Below are 20,522 nucleotides of genomic sequence, written 5' to 3' on the forward strand. Positions count from 1 at the left end.
AATACATGTCTTAATACTTGGATGACTTACAGTATAATCCAGTTCATCTTAAATCAAAACCTAAAGATGAAGAAACCATAGAACCCAGGTCCACATCAATCAAACACATCAGCTCTGCGACTAGTTCATTATTATTTTCTTTTCTATTTTATAGTTCTAACTAAATTAACATAGGAAAACTAACTGGACATTATCATCAAAAGAGCAACTTGGTCATTTAATTACATATTGTAGTAGAATTATCCATTCTACCAATGTTCCTTGTTTCTTCTACAAACAAAACAAACATTCAATCTCCAATGACATTTACAGCTTTACATCGGAACACACATTAAATCAGAATGAAATCCAAGCAAATTCTACTTTGCATGTTAAAATCTGAAGTTTTTGGTTTAAAAACTGCAAGAATAATTCACATCTAATGTTGACCCTATGGAGCAAGATACAACAACAAACAGTTCACAGTGGTTTGTACAGACCATTACACTATTAATTCCAGTGAATCTGGTGAGAAGAGAAAAATGTTGTAATATACCACTGGCTGCTTCAATTTTTCCAGACTGATGCAACTCCAGTATAACTCCAATGTCTTTCAACAAGTGTAATATGTTAGAAAATGTGTGGTCTAGCTATCGACTTCTTATTAGTAGATAAGGGCTATATGTATAATTAGTTTATGGTCTGCTAAGTAGATGAGGACTATACAGTAGGTATCTTTAGTTTACAGTCTGCATAAGTAGATGAGGGCTATAGGTATCTTTAGTTTACAGTCTGCTTAAGTAGATGAGGGCTATAGGTATCTTTAGTTTACAGTCTGCATAAGTAGATGATGGCTATAGGTATCTTTAGTTAACAGTCTGCTAGTAGATGAGGGCTATAGGTATCTTTAGTTCTTAGTCTGCTAATTAGACGAGGGTTATAGGTATCTTTAGTTTACAGTCTGCTAGTAGATGAGGGCTATAGGTATCTTTAGTTTACAGTCTGCTAAGTAGATCATGGGTTATAGGTATCTTCAGTTAACAGTCTGCTAGTAGATGAGGGCTATAGGTATCTTTAGTTTACAGTCTGCTAAGTAGATCATGGGTTATAGGTATCTTCAGTTAACAGTCTGCTAGTAGATGAGGGTTATAGGTATCTTTAGTTTACAGTCTGCTAATTAGATGAGGGTTATAGGTATCTTTAGTTTACAGTCTGCTAATAAGAAGGGTTATAGGTATCTTTAGTTTATAGTCTGCTTAAGTAGATGAGGGCTATAGGTATCTTTAGTTTATAGTCTGCTTAAGTAGATGAGGGCTATAGGTATCTTTAGTTCATAGTCTGCTTATTAGACGAGGGTTATAGGTATCTTTAGTTTACAGTCTGCTAATAAGAAGGGTTATAGGTATCTTTAGTTTATAGTCTGCCTAAGTAGATGAGGGCTATAGGTATCTTTAGTTCATAGTCTGCTTATTAGACGAGGGTTATAGGTATCTTTAGTTTACAGTCTGCTAATAAGATGAGGGTTATAGGTATCTTTAGTTTACAGTCTGCTAATAAGATGAGGGCTATAGGTATCTTTAGTTTAGTCTGCTAATTAGATGAGGGCTATAGGTATCTTTAGTTTACAGTCTGCTAAAGTAGATGAGGGCTATAGGTATCTTTAGTTTACAGTGTGCTAAAGTAGAAGAGGGCTATAGGTATCTTTAGTTTATAGTCTGCTAATAAGATGAGGGCTATAGGTATCTTTAGTTTAATACAGTCTGCTAATAAGATGAGGGCTATAGGTATCTTTAGTTTACAGTCTGCTAAAGTAGATGAGGGCTATAGGTATCTTTAGTTTATAGTCTGCTAATTAGATGAGGGCTATAGGTATCTTTAGTTTACAGTCTGCTAATAAGATGAGGGTTATAGGTATCTTTAGTTTACACTCTGCTGAGAAGATGAGGGCTATAGGTATCTTTAGTTTACATTCTGCTAGTAGATGAGGGCTATAAGTATCTTTAGTTTATGGTCTGCAACCATCTTGCCTTTTATAAACATTAACATTATCACATAGACTCATTACATCTTTGGACTGAAGTACTGTGCTTTACGGAATAACATATGATTTGCTGCAATACCAAAGACCAGCACATGTGTGATAACTTGTTATAATATCTCAATTCCAGTGTACTGCCAATGTACCAGCTACATTTTATATGCTCGATGAAAACCACATGAAATTTAGAAGCGGCAAACTTGTCTTTCTACACTTGAACAATGGATCAAAGCACTTTATAACTACAAGCAACTGACTTGGGCAGCGCAAATATCGCATGGTTTGGTCGGGATATTGAAACCGGTAAAGCCTAACAAAAGCCTGCAGCAGCTTTACATATTTAACACAGTATCACTCACAAATTGTTCCCTGGAGTTCAGTTAATTTCTTGAAAGGTTATTAGCATTAGCGTTAATTCTAAATATATTAGAAAGTTAAAGAATCGGTTACTCATGCTCCAACTTCAACCAGCATGTTTACTGGCATCACTCTCACAAGTATTTTTCCTCTCTTAATTAAGACATGTAATTTTCTAAGATTCGTTGATATCGGATAGTGAATTGAGAGATTTGGAACTACCACAAGAGTACTTACAGTATATGTATGGCAACTGTGAATATATATATATATATATATATATATAGCAACTGTTAGCATGATAAAGTTCTGGGACTATCAATGATGACCTTTAAATCATCTAATCACTGACTGAAAAATTGAAACCACTAGTCCTGACTTACCTGGACGCCCATCCCAGTATCTCAGTTCTGTTTAATCAAAACCTACTGCAAGAAAAATATCACAAACAGGAGCATATTTCCTTACATATTCCATCAAATTTGCCTTTTGAATACATCCACATGAGCGACACGAAACACTTCATTCACTTCAAGTGAACATGAACAAACTTCAGTTATGAACCTTTAGGGCAAATTTTTGGCTGACTCACGCAAATAAACGGGAAGTAGAAGAAGGTATTAATATCTGCTGCTTAAATGACAGTAAGGAGGATAGACCATATATTTCCTGGTTAAATAGCAAGCTTAGGTTGCAGAACATGTACCACAAACAGCACAGCATCAAAAGTATTCATTCCACTCAAACACTTCTACAAAACAGAATAGTCAGATATTTGTTCCATCATTGAAATATAGTCCACAAGCACACTTTTTCTCTCTTTTGAGAACATCTTATCTTAATAAGCAGTTTTCAAAAGTGTCTTCCGCTCAAGTTGAATGTAATGAGCTCAACAGTGTGCACGCTCATTCGATCGAGACGAAAATCCGTTTGCGGCGCATCCACAAAGTTATTGCAAAAGCTTAAGTTACTTCAAGTACCACCGACGATAACCGCTCTGGTGTTCACAGTTTCTCGACGGAGAAAAAAAAATGTTAGGCCTTTTGTCCGCTGCTTTCGACCGTGAAATCTCGTAACAAAATTTCCGATGCTTGTTTGCAGAAAGAGAAATATCTCTACTAATATTCCTTTATGTGTCAGCACTCAAGTACCCCTCGGAGATATATATTTTGTTTTCGATTCATTTTTGTCTGGTTATGCTCATCAGCCTAAAGAAATGCAGAATCTGTTTAATGATTCCAGCCCTGCACTGGCTGTAGCAGCATCCGCAGTCTTCTCCAGCGTCAGAGATCTTATTAAGTGCGTCTCCAAGGGCTTTTGCCGGGACTGTGATTGAAAGTGTGATGGAGAACTTATGCTGATTGAGAACCAATGTAAAGTTGCTGGCACTAAGCAGGACTGAAGACAAGAGAGATATCTTCCACAACTGGTACCATGCGGCCGACAGATGACGAAAAAAGTGTTTCGAAAAAGACACACATGTCTGTTTCATCGTTAAATAAAAAAGTCATCCATGGTGAGTTATGTGTTCGACGTCTGACGAGATCTTGGGTTGATTATGATCTCTCCTCCTCGCATAAAAACACTTTCATACACTGAATTCTACAATATAATTCTCCACACCACAGACTCAATTAGGAAGCCAATAATGTAACAGTTTTAGGAAGTTATAATTGGTATGAATTTTTTATTTTTTTTTTATTTAGATGATAGTCGATATTACAGAACCTAATGTCAACATAACTTTGTTAGCTTGAAATAGTTACATCTATAATAGTTGAGGTCAAATATTTTCAATTGTTCAAAGAGTTTTTGTTACTAAACAATATAACAAGTGTTTGGGCATGGTAATGCCGATCAATGATTTGAATGGAGAATTTAAAACCGTTACTTTGAAGGGTTACATGAAATGTTACTTGTTGGATATATGAAACATGCATAGATATTTGTTGGGATATTTCTTATAAAAAAACTGTATTAGGTTCAGACTGTCTTCAAAGAAGATCCTGCGAGTATTTCAGGCCCTCTATTTAACTTATACTTTGACCTACACACGCCTTTTTGCAGTGGATATAAAGCAGTTTCAGCATTTTTCCGCCTCTAGAATTAGTTTTGGTGTGTATTTTATATGAAACTTTTCATGTAGGCAAAACGACCTTTCAGAAATCTTCGATATCACATAAAGTTTGACATTTTCAGGACATTGTCAATCTGGTTACATGAAAAGTTCCAAATAACTATTCAAAGGAATGCATCGTTTTGGTATTGTGGATGGGTATGTGACTATAGAGAAGAGCTTTTAATTGTTAATTGATTTGCATCATTTTTTTCCTTTTCATTATTCATTATTCAATATTAAAATCCCATTGCAAAGTAATCATTAATTTCAAATTCAAGGTTTCTTTTCAAATGATGAAGTTGGTATATGATTTCATTTTCCTAATTCCTAATTTAGCAATGATTGAGAGCACACACTGTTTTTCATTGGATTAATTGTTTCAAATACCAAGTTAAATCTTCTGCAGAATTAAGTAACCTGCAAGGTGGATTTTACTCTGTAATAACTTTCTTGCAACCAAAATGCCAAATAATTATCGGATAAGTTGCACCGCAAGTTAACAAAAGATGGAAGTATGACATACTGCATGTCTCAGAGAGAGACAAGGGCTGCAATTCGATCTCTTCCACAATGTTATAGATCCTACCCACATTTATAAGCAAATCTGATTTTTCAGGTGTCGATATGTACATTGTTATTTTTAGACACAGGCTTGGTATACATCAAATTTCACTTTATCCTCAACTAAAACAGTTGGAGACACACAATCTTTGTTCCTTAAAGATGTGGCAAAATACTGAAACTTTCAAACCTAATTATGATTTTCCCTGAGTTTGGAAATTAGAAACCAGCATTACACAGGCCTATACATATATGCTAGCTAGAGACCCTAGGTAGTTTTCCATATTCCCAAGTATTGCATTACTACAACTTTTTTGTGTACGTGTAGAAAACAACTCTCTCAGGTTCAGTACATAATAATGGAGAGCTCTAGCCAGCTTAATAAAGGAATCAAAGGGTATAAATGTCTGTAATATCAGACAGTACGTGCCCAGGGAAATCATCATGAAAACCTTGAAAAGTTGAAAACTTAAGTTTACATCAAACATCCGTTAATTTTCAAAATGGAACTGTTCTTCAATAATTGAAGACTCTAGTGATGTTAAATAATGCACATGGCTTTTTTTTATTCTTTTTCTTTGTTTTGATTCCCCCCCGCCCCGGTTTTTTCCTCTATTGACCATGAAGTTATACTATATGTGGATAGTGCGGACTCAATTGCGTATTTTATCTCAGAAGTGAAATGCTCTGACATGTACAGTACTGTCCACAGACAATGGGTTTCAAGTACCAGGCTTGAAACGATGCACAGTGCAAAGTAAGCCAGAATTGTAAAACATAGTGCACTGGTCAAGTTGGTTGGTTGGTTGGTTGGTTCGATCCCGTCATGACTGACAGCTCGTGACGTCAACAATTGCACGCCAATTCTCACGATCATTGGCAAGAGAATAAAGATCTTGAAGAGAACTCGATCTGACCAAAGATTTTATTTGGTCAAACCATCTGGTCCTGGGTCTTCCAGGTTTTCTGCTCCCTTCAACTCGACCTTGCATGATGACTTCCTCAATACAGTCTCTTTCTCTTCTTGCAATGTGACCAAAGTAGCTTAACATTTGGCTCTGGATGATGCACAAAAGAGGTTTTTTTGGCTGGACCTCCTGCAGAACACTATCATTAGTTCTCTTCATGATCCAGGATATTCGGAGTATCCTACGTCAACACCACATTTCAAATGAATTGATACTCCTTTGAACAGATTTGGTTAGAGTCCAGGTTTCACATCCATAAATGGCTTTGGAAAGATAAGTGCTGAAACCAGCTGTGTTTTTGTTGCCTTTGTGATGCCTCTATCAGCCCATATCTTGTTCAGGCCAACCATAGCTGACCTGGCCATTGCTAAGCGTCTTCTGTTCTCCACAGAACAGCCACCACTGCTGGTTATCAGAGACCCTAGAAAGTGACCTGCTCAACGTCAGTACCATCAACTAGGAAGTGCTCTACATTGCCGTCGCCACCAACTATCATGATCTTGGTCTTACTGACGTTCAATCTCAGACCCAGGGCCTCACTTTCAGCTTTTACTTTGAGGAGAAGATCTTTCAAATCAGATGCATTGGTGGCCAGGAGAGTGGTGTCATCAGCATACCTCAAGTTGCTGATTCTGCGGCCGCCAATTGACAGACCTCTATCCCAGTCAGCAAGAGCGCGTCTCATGATGTATTACTGGTCAAGTGGGGTGTCTTTTTTATGGTTATTATTCAAAGGAATTTGATTAATTCAGAGTTTCTATTGTATACTAATGTTCATCCACTTTCTTTTTCTTTATTTCCTCGTTACCATATACCAGCTCCACAACTGTACATTACCAATGGTCTTTTGATCTACCACTAGTACCACTGGTCCTTTATTTACTGATTTCCTTGTTGTCAAATACCAGCTCTACTTCAGTACCATGGGTCCTTTGTTTACTGATTTCCTTGCTGTCAGATACCAGCTCTACTACATTACAACTGGTCCTTTGTTTACTGATTTCCTTGTTGTCAGATACGAGCTCTACTTCAGTACCACTGGTCCTTTGTTTACTGATTTCCTTGCTGTCCAGATACCAGCTCTATTTCAGTAATCCTTGGTCCTTTGTTTACTGATTTCCTTGCTGTCAGATACCAGCTCTACTTCAGTACCACTGGTCCTTTGTTTACTGATTTCCTTGCTGTCCAGATACCAGCTCTATTTCAGTAATCCTTGGTCCTTTGTTTACTGATTTCCTTGCTGTCAGATACCAGCTCTACTTCAGTACCACTGGTCCTTTGTTTACTGATTTCCTTGCTGTCAGATACCAGCTCTACTTCAGTACCACTGGTCCTTGTTTACTGATTTCCTTGTTGTCAGATACCAGCTCTATTTCAGTACCACTGGTCCTTTGTTTACTGATTTCCTTGCTGTCAGATACCAGCTCTACTTCAGTACCACTGGTCCTTTGTTTACTGATTTCCTTGTTGTCAGATACCAGCTCTACTTCAGTACCACTGGTCCTTTGTTTACTGATTTCCTTGTTGTCAAATACCAGCTCTACTTCAGTAACATTGGTCCTTTAATTTACTGATTTCCTTGATGTCAAATACCAGCTCTACTTCAGTAACACTGGTCCTTTGTTTACTGATTTCATTGCTGTCAGATACCAGCTCTACTTCAGTACCACTGGTCCTTTGTTTACTGATTTTCTTGATGTCAGATACCACCTCTATTTCAGTACCACTGGTCCTTTGTTTACTGATTTCCTTATTGTTTTCTGATTTCCTTTTTGTCATATACCAACTCCTACATGTTAACAGTGGTCCTTTGTTTACTGATATCTTTGTTGTTGTATACAAGCTCGATCATTCATTACCACTACTTTAAGTGATTAACTTGCAGTCACCTACCAGTGTTTACATCTATTAACACCCATCTTTTGGGAATGGTACTGATTCCAGCTCAAATTAAAAGCAACTCTCATATATATGTAAAGAAGTAAGTAACAGAAAGATTTAGTTATGATTGCGGACAGTCTATTACATGTGTCAAATTGTTCTTTTGTTGATATTATTTTTGTGGTAATTACTAGGAGCCACCCAATTTCCATTATAAATCATAAATTTTGAAAATGGGAAAATTCTACTCTACGTACAGTAAGCCCCAAAAGCTCTGTTTCTTTTCAAACGTTCTCCTTCGACTGACTGATGACTGTTCTCTCTACGAATGGTACAAATCGTGCCATATTCTCGACACACACTCCACGGATTACCCATTTTCGACATTTCTGGTAAAGAAAACAAGTTGACCCCATTTTTCTTTATTGATTGATTTGGGCAAGCTCCTCCGCAACTTGTCAGATCTCGGAGGCCACCGTCCTTAACTGTTTTTTCATAGAGCTGCTAACTGGCACGGGCAAAGCTCTCATAACTGATGAAATCTCATTAGGCTCCAAATAACAGCAGCTCCTCTGCTCATCTTCGAGGAGCTGCTGCTGCTGTCCGAGCCCGGGGCGAAATGATGCAAACCGTGAGACCGCGAAAGACGGTCATTAATATTCCGTGAATCTAATCAGAAGTAACCAATGACAGGCCGATGTCTTATTTAACCCTCATGTCTTGTTCTAGTGAGATCTGCTAGCTCAGCAGTCTCTTATGAATGTTCCACAATCTTTATATTTTAGTCTTGCCAATGATTTTGACGAAGATAGCAGGCGTTTTACGAAGAATTCAGGTTCAATATTCCTACAAAATAAACTTTCTTCCTTACCTTTTGCCATACAACAATTTATAACTTCATTTAATTAAATTAATTTAACTTAATTAAATTAATTAATTAAAATGGAGGAGACCTGCTGTGCAAATGACTACCTGGTTTTCATGATCTGGAAGTTTGCGAACGATTGACATCTTTTAAATTAAACTTGTACGACTTCATATTCAAAATATTATTTTATTCTTACAGACAGAGAAGAAAGTAATATTGTATTCTTCAATAAATCGTTTCTAATTTGTTAACACAATTTTTCTTAACTTCTTGATGATGATAGAGGTGTCAGTTTTTTAACATTTGATGAAAATATATCAGTTTTCCTCCCAGAGAAAAACTAAATACACTGTACTAGTGCTGTTTGCAAAAATTTCCATTGCACACAGTTTAACAAGCTTTTTGTGTCTAAACGTAAAGTAACATTTTAATTTTGCTTTGAGCCAGTTGTAAGACATGAAGGTTCACACTAGAAGCAAGTTTCTTTGTCATGGGCTTATAGACATTCGAATAAAACTCTAGATTATTTTAACTCTCAAGAACATCTTAAATGGAAGGATGATAATGATACACTTACGTGTCTTTCGAGCAAATTCAACCTCTTCTCATCGTCTGCAGATAAGACATCACAAGCAACCTGTTGACGGACCAATAAGAAAGACTTGCATATACGGTGGAAAATTCAATAATTGAAAAGTGAGAAATTTATAAGAACCATTTGCTATATAAAAGAGTAACTCCTCTTAAAACCATGAGGAATGTTATTAATTTGTAATGGAAAAAGTCGTGCGAATTTTTCCAGTTTTATGATCCGTGTAACGATTTATTGGCTGACAGCTGCAGGATGAGCTAAGATATACTATACGCCCCGCTGTAAACCAGCACAGACCGAACCAAATAACATCATTTTCAGTGCCAGTGACATGTAAAGTAATTAGTTTTCATTATTAATGGGCCTGGCATGAACAAACAGGGGGCCCAAACGATGGATGACTCAAAGATTGATTTATAACACTGTTGAATGTGCAAAACATTTGAGCAAAGCGCACAGAGGGAGACGGTCTCCACCATCGCCGCGTTTCTGACGATTGTCAAAAATTGATGGCGGAAGATACAAAGAGGGATATATCACCATGAATTCACGAGGTTTCGAATAAAACAGCTTTCTCTGATATAGCCTATTAACAAAACTGCGAGAAATATATCGGAACAGGCACTGTGCAGTCTGTGGCAGACTGAAAATGTTAAATCACTCTTCACTCGGCATTCCTGGCGGTGACATAAACTGTGACAAATTGGAAGCGCTGGCAGTTTTAAAACACGATGCAACTCCACCCTTGTGATGTCACATGCGGTATTAAACAGTGACTTTGTTTTCCCACACTCTGTGTGACACAAACTAGTAGGACAGTTCCACCAGCTAGTTAATATACATCCAAGTCTCTTGAAAGTAAAATGTTTGAAAACCTGTTGAGACTTTTTTACCTCTTTTTAAAAAAAAATACAAAAGAGAAACACCCTGGTGCTACAAATGGACACTTCAGCTGTGAGATATATGACTGCCTGCAACAAATCTCATAAACCACAAACGATTCAACAGCTATAGGGCTCTTAAGAATATTGAGGAAATGTTTCGCCATGAACCTAGGCAGGTGTGTCTCCAGTTTGGTGATGTATGTAGCATGTAGAACTAACTGGGTGATAATTCTGGCCATAACAGAGTTATTTTAATAACAAAAAAATTTAAAAAAACTACACTATACATGTTTATAAATTATCCTATGGATTAAGTTGTGGTAAAAAGCTGTAACGTATTATTTTTACATTCCAATTCAAGTTTCATCTACAAAACAACAAATATATATTAAAGACCATCGAACATTTAGCAATTTGGTCTCAACAAGCTTTAAAAAATTTTTTTATACAAAACCAAAATAAATTTCTTTGATTTATTCATCATGTCAATTTCAAAAAAGCTATAATGAATTTATAATGAAGGGCTTACTTGTTGATTTTTCCTAAACTTTATAACAGACCATGTACAACAAGTCAGAAATTTTGGGAATCATTACATATTTAAATATTGTCACAGACATTTAAGTAAACATATGAAACTGATCATTCCAAACACGCTATTACTTCCGCATGGCAATAAAAACCGTGAAATACAAATATCTAATCTTTGCATACTGCATGGATTTTAATTACTTTCTAAACTTTTACAGCTGAAATAATATGCCAAGTGCAGTATTAATACGAATCACAACATACATTAATTGGTTTCATATTGCATCACTATGCAATTAATTGCTTTAATTAAACCTGATAAGCAGATACGTGTTATAATAATAACAACCTATAACATAAATAGTAACATTATGAGCTGGCACATATACCACAAAGCCTTCAAACAAAATAATTGCACATTAACTCATAGGTCAGCTATCAGTGGTAGTTAACACATATATACAGTATCTTGTATCACAAGTTTACACTGTTCACATTTCAAATGATTGCTTACTTATGGAACAAATATATATACAGTGATTTGTATCCGAATTCACTGGGCAATGTTTAGAATAACTATAGATGTGTACAATTGTGATCATTCAGTTACTCATTGTAATTAATAAGGAATGCATAGTGTTCTCTTCAATGCCCCTTTCCCTGCCTCATTTTACTTCAACCAATCTCCCCCTCCTCCCAACCCCCTTTACACACACACAGAGACCTGATCAACTATCCTTCTTACAGTGCAACTTGTTTTAAGTATTTATACTTATACGTACAATTGTGATCATTCAGTTACTAAGGAATACATTCACTCTTCTCCTGCAGTGCCCCATTTTCCCAGCCCATTCTATCTTCCACCCCACATTACCCATCCCACCCCCCATGCCCCACTCACACACATATAAACTTATCAACTACAATGTAGTTGAGACTTGATACAAGTTAAAGAAAAGTACTTGGTATCAGGTAGTACTACAATCCTCCGAAGAATGAGACCTATAATACTAATAATAATTGAATTGTTAATAATTAGGAACAATAATTACACTTCCAACCTTATGGTGAAATATTCTTTTCTTGTAGTTGTGTCAGACAGAATATGATTTACATGTCAACATGGACTAGCTTAATTGTCTGTATTACTCTATGTTACACAAGCAAGTCTTTAAAGAATATCTTTAAAGCTTTGAGATATTCCATCTTACAATTATAAAACAGCGCCTAATCATCAACAAATATTAACTTTATAGAGATAATCATCAACATTATACTTTATAGAACACCACCCTATGACATACATGTTTACCTATTTAACACTATTTACATATCATTGATGACATGTGTAGCCATTTTGTTTGCTCAATGACATACATACATGTATATAAATATTTAACACTATTTACATATCATTGGTGACATGTGTAGCCATTTTGTTTGCTCTTTGACATTCATGTTTACCTATTTAACACTATTTACATAGATCATTGGTGACATGTGTAGCCATTTTGTTTGCTCTTTGACATTCATGTTTTACCTATTTAAACACTATTTACATATCATTGGTCACATGGGTAACCTTTTTGTTTGCTTTATATTTTCATTCCAAATTGTTTCCTATAAATATTGACAAGATATTTTTAATCATATAAAATATATAAAATATTCATAAAACTTTTCTGTGTGCATAACAATCTCTGATTGGATATTATAATTCTGACTGAGTAATTTTGATTTCAATTGGGTTTACCATTCATTATTTTCCATTGAGGTTAATGTGACTAATGTATTGATATTCCTCCGAAGATCATCACCATTTGGTATTTTATTTAGGTGCGAATACAGGATAGATGTCAGGATCATCCTTAGATACCCTCAATCCACTGGGATATTAAGTTGATTGTACTGGTTTAATGTCAAGTAAAGGTGGGCTAACAGCTCTAAATTAAAATTGATACTTTCTTTCAAACACAGGCCCGATCGATCAATCGATATCAATTTCTACTGAATTCCACAAATATCGTACCTCAATCTGGGTTCCTCTTTAGCTGATGTTTATAGTTTGTTATGAGCCAGAACGACGATTCATGAGCTTGTATACTCTCCAAAGCCTAAGCAAATATTTAATGGTCCTCTGGTCCTTTCTGTTTGATCCACCAAAATCAGATTAAGAGGGTGTCCGGTGGAAGACTATATTTGTTTGCATCAAATTCAGAGTTTTACCCACCCAAAGGCTGGTGTTCAAATTTACCAAATTTACACATTTCTTTTACAGTACCTGTACATATCATTCTTTGTTACTTTGATTCTTCTTGCAGACTTGTAACCAAATTTGAAGAACTGTAACCAAATTTGCTGCTCGGACAACAAGAAAGTAATTAGGCCTGGTTGTACTGAGGGACTATCAGGAAAAGAAAAAATCCTTTGAAATTTGATCTGAAATCGCTTCACTCAAAATCACCACACACAGTCAGTGACACTATCAATTTTTTTGCAACCGTTTAAAGGAATTTTTTTTAAATATATTTATTATTCAACATATAAAAATCCAACAATGTTTTTAAAAAAAAAACATCAGCTGATGTGCTGAATTACATCTCAACATTTCAAAATTCTGTCAAAATCCATCTATTTTACTTTGAGCCTGCCAAAAATGAGATGCAGAAGAATTCAATATAAGTTGAAAATATAGTCAACTAGTCAAAACTGATTAATTATTACCTTAGTCTGCTTCCTCCCCCCCCTTCCCCAACTTCCCCCTCCCCAATCTTCTCTGGATGTCATTTTCAAGACTTTTGTGCAATGAATTCATTCATATGATATTTCAATAAATTGCACAAAAAAATACTTTTAAAGATTGAATAATGTTGTCGTTCTTGCATGATATTGTTACACTGGTTATAATATTTACTATTTAAAATGCTAAACTTAACATCAGAAAAACCTAAAAAGGGAAATCAATTTCTATCCTCATCCCCTCCCTGATTTCCACCCACTTCCCTTACCTCATTCCCCCCCCCACCCCCAAGTACCCTCCTAACTCTAGAGAAAAACAAAACAAGTCAAGCGAAGATTAGGTTCACAAGAAACAGTACCTTCAAAGTGCCCCAATGTTAACATGCCTTAATAGATAAGAAGAAAAAAGTGTGGAATGATTTAGCTCACATCAACTGCTTTCTTGACAGTTCACTGATATTAATTTATGGATAGTAGACTTAACTTGGAAGTTTTCCCCCCTCTTTCTCTATTCCCCGTGGAAAAGCTAAACAGATTAAGGCGCTCTGTGTAGGCCGAATCTTTCCCCATCTTGAGATCTTTTACCTCTTGATTAGTCATGCAGAAGATGCAGAATGTTTCAATTTAAAATCCTTTCTTGAAATGGATATTTATCCCACTCATAAATCTCAGAGGGGCAAAGGTTTTTTTCGCTCCACGGATGATTGCACCATTATCACTATATGATAAAAGAAGGCGAATAAATTCCTCGAAGTACATTGATGCGACTATAAAAACCGAATATACCGACATTGGAAAGCCCTATGACAAGCAGCTACGAGAGTAGTATGTTGCAAGAGAAACAGCAACAGGTTGAAAAGTTTGACTTCTTACAGTTTCGACTTCTTTAAGAACGATGGCGATATATCAGCAGTCAAAGATCATATTATATCCAATTCATGCACTATTACCTAACAGTGGTAATAGGTAGATGCCAAGGGGCAGAATGGCAGCCTTGTCTCACATATTACTTGCCTCGAAGCTCCATTCGATCCCTGCAAATGCATGCCGCAAGATGTTTTCAACGCTTTAGTAGCACCCAGTCAATCAACTACATTTCCTTTGACACAATTTTCTGAGGCAGAAATGAACTGCCAAAAATATATATATTAAACTTACAGTTGTAACCATCGTCGCAGGATGATAGTTCCGTATATCAAACTGCCTTGATAGATGAGCAAATGCCAAATGCAGCTTCTGGTTATATCATCAAGTGCCCCACCCTTCCCCTCCCCCCTCCTCCTGTTTTCACAAAAAAACTGGAATCCTTCAATTTACTCCTGAGTATATACAAAACACCAAAGGGTTTTATTGACGCAGTAGTTGCAGCATGAACTGAATTTTACAATACGTGATTTTCAAGGCTTTTATGAACTTTCCTATTTTGCTTCATCGAAAAACAAACAAAAAAGTGTGGGGGGTGGGGGTGTGGGGGTTATGGATGATTCAAGGTCTGCATAAATTTGACAAGAAAATTTGCTACAAAGTATTTAATGCATGGCAGGTACTACTGTGATGGTTTCAAACTAAGGGTGGTGAGTTGCTTTACGATGTTGCAGTGTCTGAATTACTTCAATATTAAAGAACTTGTTTACTACTCTCATTGCTCAACTGATCTAATTCCACCTTGTCAATCAAACTATATGTATACAGTACATCAGTAATACTAATATGTATACATCAGTCTCAGACCAGCTTTCACTGTGTAGAATTTAATACAAGCTTTTAATGAGCAGAAAGAAAAGACCCATTTGCAATGCATTCTCATAGTTCTGAAAGTTTCTGAGAATCGACAACAATGTTGCACTTTGTAAAAGAGTGATATACACCTTTTAATAAGAATTTTTCCACGAGGCTAGACAACGTTTAACACTGAAGTCCCCAGCAGCATTCCAACCATTCAGTTCTTAGCACGATAAATTTTCCGCCTGAAAGCACCTTTCTACTTCCTTTTAGACTCACCAAGTATTCATCGGGTAATTACACAGACCACTCATGCCCGCCATCAATTACAGTATATGAAAGAAGAGCAAACATGATTGTGGACACTCCATCAAATCACACAAGCATGTACATTCTGCTGAAAGTTTGCAGGTTTTTATATCATATTGTGAACCCTCTTATGAGGAGGTCATAAATCATGATAATAATAATAATAATAATAATAAAGCAGCTACAACATGACATACTCATATTGACCATTATCATGTGATGTCCAGTTATGAAGAAGAAACTAAAATAAAACTAAACAAACTTCAGAGACAAGAAACAAACAACATCACTCACACTAGGATATTGTTCACTAATTAACTGCAATAAGGTTTGCTCATTTAAGTGGGTACTGACAAAACAAATACTTCTACTACTTAAATACTTGTGATTATTAATCGATCGTAGAACAAATAGATTAAATTTCGGCAAGTACGCTCAACCCTTGTTACAGAATATTGCTGTAAGGGCATCTGAACAACCTGAAGAACACTTTATAGAACTTAAGCTGAAGTTTAACGTATTAATGTTAAATGAACTTACAGTAGGTGCTGCATGAAACGTAATTTACAGAAATCACGATTTCGATAAACGGTCCAACATTCAGGCACTTCTGACAACTACAAAAGAAGTCCCTAGGCTGTACAAATGATCCCACACACTGGTTTACCACTTAAACGCAGCGCAATGCCCATTGGCACGACTATTGCATGGCCTCGTTGTTTGCAAGAGAAAGAATCAAAGTGCAAACATTCCTATTTCGTGATGTATTACAATGGTTTGTATCGGCTACCTGTACATGTTCAGGTTATACTAATAGTCAGATATGGAGGCTTTAGTTATTCAACCAAATCACATCTCCAAGCTTGGAAACCTAAGCAAACTTTACACTGTTGTGAAGGCAGACCCCTGTGAAGAAAAGTGTAGCAAACTCGTAATAATCAAGTTTTCCTTCAAACCACACCACAGCAATTTACACACTTGTAGTTCATCTGTCGGTAATTTCAAAATGTCCAAGCTTGTCCAACTGAAAAAGATGTGCCACACTTATCCTGTGATCCTTCGAGAAGGCTGAACATCTTTATCAAATTTATGATCGAACAAATGAGAGCTTCATCTGAGAGATGCCCAAAAAGGTTTTATTATAGTAGGAACAGTGTCATAATCTGTAAAACGCCCCCCAAAAACTGCATTTTATTTATGGCTTTTATGCATCCAGACGTAAAGACTTTTGATTAACATTGTACCTCCTGTGGTTACTTTAGCAAGAATTGTTCAACTTTTTTCAAGTTGCCAACTTACATGAAAGTTACTATCCTACTATTCAATCATTATGCTGTGACACTAAGCCTTACCAAATTGACAAAGATGTGTGTGATGCGAAGTGTTAACTTGATTGTTAAGAAGTAGCAGCATTTCCTTATCATTGCCTCCACTTCCTGATGGGTTAACAGAGTCAACGCCAGAATTCAGAGTTTCAATTTGGTACAGTTGTATTTTGAAGGACTACAGCTGGGGGGGGGGGGGGGGAGGTATGCTGCTAGCTAGTTGCAAACAAAAATTTCCCACATGTACTGTAACCAAGAAGCACTGTGCATGTCTTTCTGTGCAATTATTTGAATCCAATGTTTTCCCAAGAGCAAATTGCAATAAAATTCCAATGTGTAGAGAGGGACAGTGGTTTCTTGTTCAAAGGGTTGAATATATGTGATGCTTACATCAAGTTTGTAATTCAATTTGCTCTCATGTCTTGAATGCTTGTAATGGAATATATAATGCATTACTAAAAGTTACCTGAAATTGCCTCAGTTAAATGTGACATTTGATGTATGCAGGGCTTATTGTCTTGGAATCCTGCCAAGATTTCCATAAGACATGTCGGCGCCTACTGGCCAAACTATTATCGTACAGCTGTAGAGCGAAAGTTAGGCTTGTCATTTCACGCTGTGTGCGGAGCATTCGGGTGCCCTCATTGTTTTACAAAGAAACAGGAAGGAGGAATGTACATTTATATCTTTTGCCCTCTTATGTTTAGTACATTTTAGCTTCAACTTAGAAGAAGTCCTTGGTCATAATTTTGTGTAGGCCTACACTCATGTATGCTCCATGTTCACATGTAAACGGACAGTCTTGGATATATTGTACCATTTAAATTGTAAAACAGTTCTGATAAACAGTCCTTTACCTTTCAAAAAACAAACGGAAACTGGCAACACTAATTTGAATATTTATGGCATTTTATCTGACTTGCTAAGAAATGAAAAGTCTGCTCGCATATCTGTTGGTATTGATCACAAGCTCTGATGATAAAATATAATCATTATATATATATTCACAATGGTGTGTGAGACAGCAGTATACTTACCACTAAAACGCCTAAAAGCCTGTCAGTTCCGAACTCAAGAACAGGGGAGCATACAACTGAAAAAAGGAAACATTAAAAGACAGGCATAATTGACTCGTTAATAACACTGGTTTACAGAACACCAAATTTGTATGTGAGTAAGTTTACTAAAGTATAGAGTTAGACAGATCTACAGGCAACTTGGAAACACATAAAATCTCATTTCAGGAAGAGATCAGGAAGAGAATTATTCTTCCATCAGATTTTACACTGAATAGTTCCGATTAATATAATTTACAGTAAGCACAATCACTTTAAAGTTACTGCAACAACTATTGCAGCGAATATTTGTAAATTTATCTCATTTGTGTACACGTAAAAACAACAGTTTGAATGACTAAGTGATGACTAAAATTAGATGGTAACCACTTTAAGCCTCCTAGTTTTACCAAACATGTCATCCACATGGGTAAATAAATCTTCATTGAACGATGATGCACGGCAAAGCACTCCAACTGCAGAAATTCAACTATTACTTTCCATATTCATTTTTAATTGCCTTTAATTATCTTCAAAATTGATATTATAAAACTTACTGGTTTATATATTTACGAGTGACCCACTTACCTGTCTCCCCACAACCTATGCACCGCATTCTACCGTGTCTAGAATGCCCTGGTAATCTTTTAACACTGTACACCCTCACTGGCCCAAATGGCCTTCCTTCATTTTGAGACCACTTTCCCACAAAGTGGCCCCTGACGCGACCTCGGGGAGGGTGGCGGGTAAACCCTGCCACCCGCCGAGCTCGCCGAGAAGGAAAAATCTAACGCTAACAAAGACTGCTGACGCCTCCAGGCGGAGGGTGGAGCCCACCCTGAACAGTCGGGGTGGGGGTCCGCCCTCCGTCACCCCGTAGGCGTGCCTCCCCTTACACTAACAGAGGCCTAATTGAACAAGGGGACGAGGCCCATACTACCTTAGATGGTAAAGAGTAACCTGGTAAACCGAACTAAGGAAACAACACCCACCGATAGACAAGTAGCCGCAGGCGACCCAGGGGGTGGCGATGTCTATCGACGAAACGCGAGGAGTCATGAGTCAGGTCGAACGACCGCTCCCCCGTCCGGCTGCGTCCCACCTCCCTCGGGGGAGGGTGGCGGGAAATGGAGACAGGTAAGTGGGTCACTCGTAAATATATAAACCAGTAAGTTTTATAATATTTACTTCGTTCCCCACTTACCTGTCTCCCCACAACCTATGCACCGAGTGGCACTGTCCGATGGTGGGAGGCCCGAGGGGTGGGACCCCCCGGAGCTCGTATCATCGAGCGACCAAAGCAAAATCGGCCTGTGATATGTCCGATAAGTAGCAGGCGACAAAGCGATTGGAGTCTTCCACGCCGTCGTCTTGCAGATGTCCACTATTGGAAAACCTGCGAACAGGGCTGTAGAAGCAGTGAAACCCCTGCTGTTGTGAGCCGTGGATCTGCCTGGACCTGTAGCCAGAGGGCGGACGGCTTCCACCAAACAGCGGGACAAGGTATCCTCCCAGGCTGCTGAGTGGGGCACTCGAAGGAGGAAGAACAGAGATGTCGAAGTACCCAAGAGATCTTGTGTTCTGTTGAGGTACCACTTCAGTGCCCTAATGGGAAACCATACTGTAGTCTGTCCTCGGGGATCAAAGAGAAGGTCTTGATCTCTGGGATGATGATGTCTCCCGGTAGGAGAGCCCAAACCTGGTTCTAGCGAAGAAGGAGGGGTCGAGAACTATCAGCATCCCACAAACCGTAGGACTGAAGGCACCTTAGTCAAGGCGAGCCGTTGCTGCCTGGCGTGGAGCCGTAGGGGAAGCCCCTGATGGAAGGCGGCAACAGCCGAACGAAAGTTTTTGATCGTCTAAACCCTGCCTCCCTTCTTGGAACAGTGGGTAAGGAGTCGGCGATCAAGGTTAGAAAGGCCATGGTAGGCAGAGTCTGTCTCGTTCGGCATACTCCGAATCTCCGTAGGCAGAAAACGTAAGTACCAAGGTTGTTCTCACTCTGGCGGCCAAAGTCCTTTCTGTCTAAGGAAACACCAGACAATTTCCAGGCACCTAATTGTAGGCCCTTGCTGTCCGGGTGAGCCAGCGCCCCGTCTATGGGACAACCGACTGTGGTTTGTCCGGCAGGATCGCTGGCTCGTCCGCTAGGAGCTGGATAACTTTTGCCCGAACCGGGGTCAGCGGGGCCACTATGATGGCTGACCATGCCAAGAGGGGGAAGATGTAAGCTTCCGGTCCGTTTCGCGACAGGGACCTGGCGTTATGTGGAAGGCCTGCGGGTGGGCCGCCTGAACAAAGATGAGCAGCCCATTGTTGCCCTGTGTCGCAATCAGGTCTATCAGAGGTCTGCTGAACATGTGGAAAAACCTACTTCATGTTCGTTGCAAAAGGGTCCACTCGTCAGGGTGGAGCTGTCCCCTGGGCAGAGCATCGGCCATCACATTCTCCTTTCTGGCTATCTGAGAGACTTGTAGGGCCATGCTAGATTCTGTAGCTGTGGTGAGGGTCTCCCTTGCCAGACGGCAATATCTCTCTGACCTGGTGCCGCCATGTCTGTTGACGTAGCTACAGTATGTTACCACCGTCGTGTT

At 38.0% G+C, this 20,522-nt stretch overlaps 1 protein-coding gene across 5 annotated transcripts in view; it reads right to left on the minus strand.

Moving 5' to 3' along the window:
• The window catches only part of LOC139980075 (cGMP-dependent 3',5'-cyclic phosphodiesterase-like), a 126,876-nt gene that overhangs the window by 64,526 nt on the left and 41,828 nt on the right, over positions 1–20,522 (minus strand). For 4 of the 5 annotated variants that reach the window (XM_071991441.1, XM_071991440.1, XM_071991444.1 and 1 more), the window contains 2 exons: positions 17,911–17,966; positions 9,349–9,408 (listed from right to left, as the gene is read on the minus strand). In XM_071991441.1, the coding sequence (XP_071847542.1) occupies positions 9,349–9,408; positions 17,911–17,966 (116 nt within the window). Of the gene's footprint in view, positions 1–2,757; positions 4,222–9,348; positions 9,409–17,910; positions 17,967–20,522 lie in introns of those variants that run through there. The other variant, XM_071991442.1, reaches the window with a different exon arrangement.

This window comes from Apostichopus japonicus, chromosome 14 (assembly GCF_037975245.1).
Source record: "Apostichopus japonicus isolate 1M-3 chromosome 14, ASM3797524v1, whole genome shotgun sequence".
NCBI lineage: Eukaryota > Metazoa > Echinodermata > Holothuroidea > Aspidochirotida > Stichopodidae > Apostichopus > Apostichopus japonicus.